Genomic DNA, 10,499 nt, shown 5'->3' with positions numbered 1-10,499 from the left:
GTGCTGAAGGTCTACGAGAACTTCTCGTGGACTTGAGCCGCGTCGGTGCCGCATTCCTGAGGCCCGATCGCTCTGCGTGTGTCCAGCCCCCCCCCCCCCCGCGTGTAGCAGCAGTCTGGATCGTGGCGGAGCCTGGCACAGCGTTTGGGGAGAAACCTGAGCTGCTCATGGAGAAGCACATTCCTTTCCTGGAGGCCGAGATACGTGTCACTCTGCGATAAGGAGGGAGGTCAAAACCGTGCCGAAACTGGCATCTTACAGCACCGCATGATGAGAGATGTAGGTTTGCGCCGTTTGGGTCAAAATCCAACTTGTCACCTCGCAGAAGCGAACGATACTTTAGTTCCGCAGGATTCATTTTCCGAAAAGTCAAATGTTGAGGGTGAAAAAAGCGTATGAAGCAATATTGTGGGAGAACTTGTTGTTCATGCGAAATCAAGAGCGGTCATGAAGAAGGTGACGGGAACAAGGGAACCGTTTTGAGGGAGCAGTAAAACGTTGATACAAGAGCTGCCATAAAGGTGACTTTTGACCGCTGTGGCTGAGCATCACGCCGCCATGGTGTCGCTCTCAGATCATACCAACTTATTGAGGACGAGAGGAGCAAGAATCTCCTTGATACAGCTGTGGTAGCAGACACTGAAGTACTCAGTACTCTGTACTCAATACTCAGAAGTCCTCAGTGCCCAGTACTCTTCAGTACTCCTCATTGCTCAGTGCTCCTCATCACACCACAACATTTCTCAACATATCTCAACGCATCTCAATACAGCTCAATATAGGGCTCGGTCCTCATCGAAGCACCTCAACGCAGCTCTGAATTTCCGAGCAGACGACGGCACGCACGAGCACGTTTCGGTAAAGCTCGGTACAACTCGTAGCTCTTGCCGGAAAACGGAACGGAAGAGGACGAAGAGGACAAAGAAGAAGCTGAGTCCACTAAGAGCTCTTATTTCAGTATAAATTGACACTGTGCAAATGCTTTCGCTCTCAGTACTGCCACTCTCACAGTGTCGCTAAAACAGTACAAAGTACTCTACTCTCCGTGCATGTACTCATTTCTTGAGTGAATACTAAAGATGTTTGTGAGCAAAGTGAAATGGTACGAGTAACATGAACGCATGTCCCATATTAGAGATAAGAACTCACAGCAACGGTGTGCAACGACTGTACGCTTTCGCACGCAAAGTAATGAAAGTCTGTCGCCCCCCCCCGCCCAGCAGCGGAGAGCCAAGGCCATCGGCTGTGGTCCACGATCCGCCGCGTGTCGGTATGTCAGTATGAGCTCCAGGAAAACGCTACAAGGGAGAGCGAAGCAAACGGCCCACGGCGCTGCGTTTCCCACGTGTGCCGAGCGTACGACTTGTCGGCAATATTGGCTCTGGGGGGCTGGACAAGGGCCAAGGCGACATGCGCTTCGGTCGCCCTCGAGCCCGAAGCTTTCGGTGTTTTAGCAGAGCGCCGCAAAGATGCACGAAAACAGCACAGGCCATCAAGGACACGATGCGAACGTTGGACTCTGGTGACGTCCGGCCAGCCGATAAACACCTGCTCGCTTTCCGGGTGTGAAGTTCCGACGGGAGAGAGGTGGGGAGGGGGCAGGACAGCGCGAACAATAAATCGCTGGTCTGCGCCTCCGCGGCGGCCATGGCACAGCGAGAGAGCAGTGCGAACGGTGAGCGTGAGGAGTCGACGTGAGGCAGCGAGCGCCGCGCACACACGCTGGGCCGGGGCAACGGAAGGCCGCATCGGAGGGCAGCTCCACGACGCGAGCGGGAAGCCGAGCGGGAAGCCGAGCCGAGCGCGGGGGGGGGAGCGAGGACAGAGGAAAGACGGACATGGATCCCACCGTCGAGGTGGTCGCGCTCCTTCTGGGCTTTCTGGGCTGGGTGATGGTCGGGGTGGCGCTGCCCAACCGCTACTGGAAGGTTTCCACCGTCGACGGGAACGTCATCACCACGTCCACCATCTACGAGAACCTCTGGATGTCCTGTGCCACAGACTCGACGGGCGTGCACAACTGCCGCGAGTTCCCATCCCTGCTGGCGCTTTCAGGTGTGTGCGTGTGTGTGTGTGTGTGTGTGTGTGTGTGTGTGTGTGTGTGTGTCGCTGCGGTGCTGGACACGAGGAGATCCAGCAGGACCACGGGTGGTCAGTGCATAAAGCAGCAAGTTTTCCTCCCTTTTTTAGCTCAGGGAACTGCACTGCACCTCCGTCCACTTCTCTCCCCTTCTGTCCACCTCCGTCCACTTCCCCGAGACACCGTGTGGGTGTGAGCGCGCTATTTGCTGCTGGTGTCCAGCGCTCAGACGGAGAGCTGCTGGAGCAATGACACGCACCGTATGCGAGCATGACGGCAACCGCGGGCGTCTCTGTGCCCAAACCAAGTGGTTCGAAGAGCCAGAAAAGCTCTTTTTGGCTCCGAACTTCCAGTGTCGTATGTAACGAAACGGCTCCGAGAACGATCACGGCGAGGAAGAGCTGCGTAACGCAGGAACCGAGTGTTTGGGTTCAAGAAACATCTCTGTCCTGGCACAGCTTTTTAACACACTCACACTAACATCATTCTGGTGCAGGACGCGTTCGCTTCACATCTCGCTTTTACCCCCTTTCACCGAACCCTTCATGGTGGACGTGGGGTCACCAGGACAAGGGTTCAAACGCGTCCGTTCGACTTTGAACTGTGCCTGTATGTTCTGTCACTGAGAGTCCGTGGGACCAGCGAGTGAGCGAGTGTGTGTGTGTCTGTCTGACTGCAGTGCAACCCCCCCCACTCAGAGATAAATCAAACCTCTTAGTTTCAACCCCCAGGGCAGCTTCAACTCAATCATTTCGGAAGGTGCTTTTGAGGCCCGGCAGCAGGGGATGCGTTCAGGGGGTCTGTTTCGGTGCGGGATCCCGGGGGGCTGCTCGGGGGGGGTCACTGCTCCGCGGGGGGGGCCGCCGGGACCTGAACAGAACTGCGGTTTACAGCAACAATTCAAAGTACTGTGGCACGTTAATGAGTAACAGTGCAGAGTTGAACGAGCGACACGAAGAACTCGCCGATACGGATTGTGCGCCGATATGGTTCTCCCCAAAAGTAAACACAACATTTGACGGAGGCTTTAAAATGTGTCGGGAATCACAGTAGGGGGAGAGGAAAGGAGAGGAGGGAAGAGCCCTGTCACAATTATTATTATTTATTAATTATAGCCGCTGTTAATTCTCACAGGAGACAATGATGAGGGCAGAACTGCACTCCCTCCAGCGCCAGACTCCCTCCGAGCTGATTTACTGCAGGTCTTTACTGTGCTTTTACTGCCTGCCATTAATGGTGAGCGTGTCGGAGGGGCAACGTTCATGCTCAGTCAGGGCGGGAAAAAGAGCTGCATAAATGGGTCGATAACGGCAAATAGCTTAATTCTGTGAGGGTTCGAGGGCCGTGCCTCTAAAATCTTACTCGGTCAAAGAGTAATCACGGTAAGGGACTGGAGCTTATGTGTCTAAGCTGAACAAGCACTATTTGTTTAGCTGTGTGTGTGTGTGTGTGTGTGTGTGTGTGTGTGTGTGTGTGTGAGTGTGAGAGAGAGAGAGAGAGAGAGAGACCGTGTAGCTGCATCGCCATGTCATTCCATAGAATTTACGGTATTCGCGGTAAGTTTACCGCATACGGTCGTGGCGATCCGAGCAATGCGGCTCCACTCTTGTGCCACTTCGGGTCACTTTGGTGAAAGAAGGGACCGACGGAATGACGCTCTTTGCCGCACACAGGCTACATCCAGGCGTCGCGAGCGCTCATGATCACCTCCGTGGTGCTGGGCACCATAGGCCTCGTGGCCACGCTCATCGGCATGCAGTGCTCCAAAGCGGCGGGGGACAACTACACCCTCAAAGGGAGGATCGCCGGCACCGGAGGCCTGTGCTTCCTGCTCCAGGGTGAGAAACGGTCACACGAACGCACGCACGCACGCGCACGGAAGGTGGAACATTAATGAAAATTCATACACGTTTCTGGAGCGTCTCTGCCGGACTGTCCTGGTTCCGGACGTGTCCCCAGAGCGATGGCGCAGGAGCGGAGACGTGGCTTCGCCCCTCGCGCCTCGCGCCTCCCTCCGGCTTCCCTATCGTCTCGACTGCCTTATCAGCTCGCGGTCAATGCGGATTATGAAAAGAGGTGTTTACCTGTCCCTCCCTCCTCCCCCAGGTCTGTGTACCATGATTTCTGTGTCGTGGTATGCGTTCAACATCACTCAAGAATTCTTTGACCCATATTACCCGGGAGTGAGGCAAGTTCCCCAATCGCCGCCGCCGCCGCAGCTTCCCGCTCGGTTTGCGCCGCACGTTTTCACCGCGACCCTTTCGCTGTCGGGCAGGTATGAGATCGGCGAGGGGCTCTACATCGGCTGGTGCTCCGGCACGCTGGCGCTCATCGGCGGGGCCTGTCTGCTCTGCGCCTGCAGGCTCCGCACCTCGGAGAAATAGTGAGTGCTGCGTGCGTGCGTCCAACCCTTGAGTGCTGCACACATACCTTATGCTCTTTCCACTGCAGCTCATGTCTGTCACATCAGAGGAACGCTGGACTGGTGTCACATCTGGTGGACAAGTGGCCCATGGGTGTGTCTGTGCGTGTGCGTGCGCGTGCGTGCGTGTGCGTGCGTCTGGAGGCTGCTTTCTCACGCCACTGCTGCGTGCGTGTCTTTCTCTCACAGCCCCTTGCCGTACCAGAACACCAGGGGCACCGCGTACTCGGCGCAGTCCCACAGAAAGGTCCCCAGCACCTACGACAGGAACGCCTACGTGTGACGCTGCGCGGCCGGCGGACACGTGTCCCGCGGGTGGCGCCGCCGCACGGCCGTAGTCTCTCCCGGACGCTCTCGGCCTCGACGCTCCCCCGGCACCCCCTGCTAGGACACGGACACACACACACACACACACACACACACACACACACTTACTGCATGTATATATACTGACTTTTTTTTACCTTTTGCTCAGGAAGTTGACCTCCCTAAAATTGTCCAAATCCCTGTATAAACGAAGGTCACTTTTTTTTCGTTTTTTTTTTACCAGTGTAAGGGAAGTACAGGTCATACAGGTTCTTACTCATAATCTCACTTTTCTATTTTTTCGCTCGGACTCGCGCTCATTAATCATCATCCACTCACTTTCAGACACGATGCGAGTTCAAAGTGCCGCCAAGAACGATGACGTCACTCTTGTGTCCACGTGCATCTACTACATGTGTCTTCATACGTGTGAAATAAACGGATTTATGAAAAGCACGCGCCTCTCACTTTCTACTCGGGTTCGGGTTCGGGTTCGGGGGGGCGCAGCGCGTGCGCTGCGAGCCACACGTGCCCGCCAGCCAATGGGGAGACGCCACGTCCACGCGCCACGCCGCCTCGAGAAGGAAGAAGAAGAAAAAAAAAAAAAAAACCACACACACACAAAAGGAAAGAAAAGAAGAGAAGAGAAAAGGTGGGGGCGCGAGCGCGAGGCGGTCCGTATCTCACCGCCTGGGAACCTTTCGCTGCGCGTCCATGTTGCCGCCCGGACCGTTTTTCGGACGAGCAGCGGGGCGCTCAGGCGCTGTGACAGCGCACACCGAGCGCGAAGAGGAAGCAGAAGCAGCAGCAGCAGCAGCAGCAGCTTCGCTCTCCCAGTTCGTCGGACCTTTCTTCTTCTTTCTCCTCCTGCGGGTTCCGAGCACGAAGCTCCGCCGGGAGCGCGCAGCGAGCCCTTTTCCCTCACGTCGGGGACGACGCGGCCATGACGACGGCGGACTCGCGCAGCAGGGCGCGCGCGGGCCTCGGAGGTGTGCTGTCGTCCGTGTCGCTGCTCTGCGTCCTGCTGGACCTGCAGGTGGACGGTACGTCACGTGCTCCGCTGTGTGTGTGTGTGTGTGTGTGTGGTGTCGCGAGCTGCCAGCCCAGCAGTTCGCACCCGCCGGCTCCGGCTCCTCTTCCTCGGTGTGCGTGCGTGAGAGAGCGTGCGTGTTCGCCCGCGGATCCGAGCGTTCGGGGCGATTCACTCCATCGTCAGACAAACGACTCGACTCCACATCAGTCATCGTGGTCACGACCCGTTCGTTAGCTGTCGCGTGTGTGTGACGTCCGACGTCCCGTGTCGTGTGGGCGTGACCTGTGACGTGCGCGACGTCCAGCGCAGCGGGACCCGGACCGAGCACCTCCGCGGGTCGGGTCTCGAGTTGCGCCGGAACCGGCACGGCGAGGCCCTTCCCTCGCTCCCGCTCACCCGTTTCCGTCCTCGCCCTCCCCGCCAGGTGTCCTGGGCGCGACGCACGTGGAGATCGAGCATCACCTGGAGATGGGCCGCAAGCTGCTGGCGGCGGGGCAGCTGGCCGAGGCCTTGTCCCACTACCACTCGGCCGTAGGTGAGAGGACGGACGCGCGCTCGCGCGGAGCCTGCAAGGCGCTCGAAATATTTACATCACTTATCATTATTTACTTTTGTCCAACTGCTGCGCTGCACGTCCCGCCTCGCCCGTGCATTTCTTTTACAAAAGAAGAAAAGTGTCGTCCTGCCAGCGAAAAACACGTGCTGCTCGTCGGCCTTCGAGAAACGCTTCGAAGGGGCACGAAACGAAAGCGCGAGGACCGAAATAGAGTCCGAGGGCAGAGTTTAAAATGGTGACGAAAGCCCTCGCGAGTTCCTTGGGCCGACGCGCACGCGCCGACAGAGGAGATCAAGAGTCGCGTGCCTACGTCCGGAAGACGGTCGCTGTCAGGGTCAAATGCTGTGGTACAAAGCAGTGTACGTCACCCGAGTAGCTGCACGTAGGGCTTTTTTCTCTCTCTTTCTTTCTTCTTCCCTCCCAAAGTGATTACTGGGCGCGTTTCCCCAAATCTGTCACATAAAAGCATGAACAAATGACGCAGAAAAAGCGCAACGGTTGTGCCTAAATCGCACGGAAACGCGCAGCGTGGCGCTTCCTCCCAAGACGCGGACAGACAGTAACGCCGTTTGCGTGTAACGGTCTCCACGCGCAGAGGGCGACTCCAAGAACTACCTGACGTACTACAAGCGAGCCGCCGTCTTCCTGGCCATGGGCAAGTCCAAGTCGGCGCTGCCCGACCTCAGCCGCGCCATCCAGCTCAAACCGGACTTCCTGGCTGTGAGTTGCTGTCCGGCCGATGCCTTTCTGGCTTTGCCGTTTCCTGAGTGCCTCAACCGCATCGCCCGCCCCTCCCTCCACCCCTCAGGCGCGGCTGCAGAGGGGTAACATCCTCCTGAAGCAGGGAAACACACACGAGGCCAAGGAGGACTTTGATGCTGTGGTAGGGCTCGTTCGCCTTCCTCCCCCCCCTTTCTGCAGCGTCATCCCTGTGTTCGTTGGCACCGTCATCAGCATCTTGCCTGTGCCGCATTTGCTCCGCCTCCTTTGCAGCTGCGGGGATCGGGGGAGCATGGCGAGGCTCACGAGCAGCTCCTGAAAGCTGATGAGCTGGAGATGCTTCAGGAGGAGGTGCGGAGCACCCACCTGCAGGGGGACTACATGGGTGCGGTCAGCGTGCTCGATCGGGTCATTGAGGTAAGGAGCCCCGCACACGCGCGCACACGCAGGTGTGCAGACTGCATGATGAACATCGATGTCCTGCTTGTCCCTCAGATCTCACCTTGGGACCCAGAGGCGAGGGAGCTGCGTGCCGACTGCTACATCCGCCTGGGCGAACCACGCAGAGCCATCCAGGACCTGATTCCGACCACGCGGCTTCGGAACGACAACCGTGCTGCCTTCCTGCAGCTCAGCAGGCTGTACTACGGTCTGGGGGATCACCAGGAGGCGCTCAGGTGTGCGTGCGTGCGTGCATTCGGGTACATGCGCGTGTCTTCCTGCAGCTGACCCTCGCTCTCTCCTCTCAGCCAGGTGCGCGAATGTCTCAAGCTGGACCAGGACGATAAGGAGTGTTTGTCGCACTACAAGCAGGTGAAGAAGCTCAGCAAGATGCTGGACTCTGCCGAGGAGCTTGTATCCGAGCACAGGTCGGGCTCCCGTTGCTCTCGTGGCCTGAGGTGAACGTGACCGTGAACCAGGCTTTTCCCACTTGGCTCCGGACCGTGTTGAGAACCATTGCTGCTTCTGCAGGTACCAGGAGGCCATGGAGAAGTACGAGTTGGTGACGAGGACGGAGCCCCACGTGCCCTTCTACACAGACAAGGCCAAGGAGAGGATCTGCCACTGCCTGGTCAAGGTGAGCACTTTGCCACAATGCAGCAGCCGTGTCTCGAGGTCCTGGTATGGGCGGCAGCCCTGACATAGCATCGCTCCCCCTGCAGAATCAACGGGCCCACGAGGCCGTGGACGTGTGTTCGGAGGCCCACCAGAGGGACCCGAGGAACGTCAACGTTCTTAGGGACCGGGCCGAAGCCTTCATCCAGAACCAAGACTATGAAAAAGGTCAGACGACGTTCACGGAAATTCCGTGTTACTCGTGACCTGTGACCTCCAAAGTCGACTAAGGGGCAGGGCAGTAACATGTCGGTGGGAACCGTGTGCTTTGGCGTTCATCCTCCGTTGTCCCGTTTGCCTTCAGCTGTGGAGGACTATCAGGAAGCCAAGGAGCTTGATGGTGAGAACCAGGAGATTCGCGAGGGCCTGGAGAGGGCGCAGAAGCTCCTCAAGCTCTCACGGAAGAGAGACTACTACAAGATCCTGGGCGTAAACAGGTGCATCGTCCACAGCCGCAGTCCAGTCCGTTTATTTCTCGTGGCGTTTCCTCAACGTTTCTCCTGATGGACGAGTGAATGGGAGCGTCACTTGTCTTCCAAGCCAGTAGATGGCAGTAAAGAGCCCTAGTGTTGCTGGTCAATGACACGACAAGGAAAGATGTACTTTTATAGGATATATCTGTCAGCAGTGAGTGCTGAACAGGAGCTTGGTGGGGGGTGGCTTTGTTTTCATCAAGTTTTGATGTTGGTTATTGCAAAGAATATTTAAATAGAAATGTAAGCTTTTATTTATTGTAGACATCCAAGATTTTTACGGCATCTCTGTCCTGAAAATCATTGGTTGAGGCGCCCCTGGAGTTCTGTACGAGGTGATTCCGGCACACACCTCCCAGCCGCCGACTGGTCGTGGGTGTCGTGCGATGCCATTGTGCCGCACATGAGCGGTTGCTCCTGTCCTCTGCAGGAACGCCAACAAGCAGGAGATCATCAAGGCGTACCGGAAGCTGGCTCAGCAGTGGCACCCGGACAACTTCCAAACGGAGGAGGAGAAGAAGGAGGCGGAGAAGAGGTTCATCGACATCGCCTCGGCCAAGGAGGTTCTCACGGACCCAGGTAGCGCCGGCAGGGAACGCGGCAGAAAGATGCAGACGCGACTGCAGCAGGCGTCTCCACTGAGCTGCTGTTCTCCTCTTGCAGAGATGCGGCAAAAGTTCGACGCAGGAGAGGACCCCCTGGACCCCGAGAGCCAGCAAGGTGGCGGGGGCGGTGGCGGGGGGCAGGGCTGGCCCTTCCACTTCAACCCCTTTGGCTCCGGCGGCAGCTTCCATTTCAAATTTCACTACAACTAGATTGGGGGGAGCGACGGGGGTGGAGGCCGAGCTTCCAGTGGGAACGTGCATTCTGGATGTTAACCCCCGACCCCAACCTGCACTGGGGGACTGAGATGGCAGAAGGGCCTCTGCCCCATTGCACCCGTTGGCGTAGGCTTCCCCAAGGCGGTCGACTGCTGAGACCCTCATCAGCTGGGGGGGGGATGTGGGGGGTGTGACCGCAGAGCCTGACTTGGGCCTCCTTTCTTCTCACTGCCTAACTTGTCTTTCCTGGGCTCTTCGTTCTTTCTCTCGGCGCCTCGTTCACCAGCAGCCCCCCACCCGCCACAACTCGGCCTTTTATCGGAGTATTTCTGTACCGCGGTCTACCCGCATCACCGAGCCACTCGGGTGTTCCACTGCGGAGCCTTCCAGCTGTGGGCGGGAACCACGTTAGGGGGTGTGGTGGGGCCGGCACCTGGGCTGAGCCGGAACGTTCCGGACTCCCTGTGTTGTCAAGCGTCTCTATCCACTAGAGCTTCGCGTTTGGGGTGTTTCTCCTGCTTCCCTTGAACATGAAGGCATGTCGTGGACGAGTTGCACTTGTTTGTCGCGCGTTTGCCATCCGATGGGACGCTCGGCCCTCTGGCTCCTTTTGGCTGTAGGGACACGTTGAGCTACCAGCAGTTCTGCTGCAGCACGACTTCCGATTAAAGCTAAAGCTTCTACCGCGGTGGATGTACAGATGTATTTCACCTGTGGACGTCTGCTGTAGACGGTCCCCGTGACAGGCCACCCGAGATGAACGTGTTAAAGGTAAAATCAGGGTTTACTGAACTTCTCTCTAGACCTGGGCTCACAATGGGTTTTTTTTTTTTTTTCTTCCTGCCTGTGATTAAAAGTATAAAAACTGCTTTATTTGTAATAGTTTATATGAGAAGCTTAAAGAGAAATATTTCAATGTTCCAAAAAGATAATTAAAGAGAGCTTGGAAAGAAAACAACTCTTCCTGGTCAA

The 10,499-nt window shown here is 57.1% G+C and overlaps 2 protein-coding genes across 3 annotated transcripts; both read left to right on the top strand.

Moving 5' to 3' along the window:
* Positions 1-1,085: 1,085 nt before the first annotated feature.
* On the top strand, positions 1,086-5,418 carry cldn15a (claudin 15a). The gene is made up of 5 exons (XM_018733515.2): positions 1,086-2,055; positions 3,754-3,918; positions 4,187-4,268; positions 4,356-4,463; positions 4,692-5,418. The coding sequence occupies exons 1-5, from the start codon at positions 1,839-1,841 to the stop codon at positions 4,783-4,785; spliced, it is 666 nt and encodes a 221-aa protein (XP_018589031.1). The 5' UTR covers positions 1,086-1,838; the 3' UTR covers positions 4,786-5,418.
* Position 5,419: 1 nt separating this feature from the next.
* dnajc3b (DnaJ (Hsp40) homolog, subfamily C, member 3b) lies at positions 5,420-10,487 on the top strand. Of its 2 annotated transcripts, XM_029257290.1 has the most exons (12): positions 5,420-5,851; positions 6,266-6,376; positions 6,993-7,117; positions 7,206-7,280; positions 7,391-7,534; positions 7,613-7,794; positions 7,867-7,986; positions 8,090-8,195; positions 8,281-8,401; positions 8,538-8,670; positions 9,137-9,285; positions 9,370-10,487. In XM_029257290.1, the coding sequence occupies exons 1-12, from the start codon at positions 5,752-5,754 to the stop codon at positions 9,519-9,521; spliced, it is 1,518 nt and encodes a 505-aa protein (XP_029113123.1). In that variant the 5' UTR covers positions 5,420-5,751; the 3' UTR covers positions 9,522-10,487. The 2 variants fall into 2 exon arrangements, with proteins under 2 accessions (XP_029113123.1, XP_029113124.1); XM_029257291.1 differs by lacking the exon at positions 6,266-6,376.
* Positions 10,488-10,499: the final 12 nt, after the last annotated feature.

This window comes from Scleropages formosus, chromosome 13, assembly GCF_900964775.1.
Source record: "Scleropages formosus chromosome 13, fSclFor1.1, whole genome shotgun sequence".
Lineage (NCBI taxonomy): Eukaryota > Metazoa > Chordata > Actinopteri > Osteoglossiformes > Osteoglossidae > Scleropages > Scleropages formosus.
The sequence above is the reverse complement of the archived record's forward strand: the minus strand, read 5'-3'. Positions and strand labels throughout refer to the sequence as shown.

Coding starts and splice junctions, on each gene's coding strand:
- cldn15a (XM_018733515.2), top strand. CDS start 1,839: ATGGATCCCACCGTCGAGGTGGTCGCGCTCCTTCTGGGCTTTCTGGGC. Junction 3,919..4,186: donor CCTGTGCTTCCTGCTCCAGG/GTGAGAAACGGT, acceptor CTCCTCCCCCAG/GTCTGTGTACCATGATTTCT. Junction 4,269..4,355: donor CCATATTACCCGGGAGTGAG/GCAAGTTCCCCA, acceptor GCTGTCGGGCAG/GTATGAGATCGGCGAGGGGC.
- dnajc3b (XM_029257290.1), top strand. CDS start 5,752: ATGACGACGGCGGACTCGCGCAGCAGGGCGCGCGCGGGCCTCGGAGGT. Junction 7,118..7,205: donor TCAAACCGGACTTCCTGGCT/GTGAGTTGCTGT, acceptor TCCACCCCTCAG/GCGCGGCTGCAGAGGGGTAA. Junction 7,795..7,866: donor GATCACCAGGAGGCGCTCAG/GTGTGCGTGCGT, acceptor CTCTCCTCTCAG/CCAGGTGCGCGAATGTCTCA.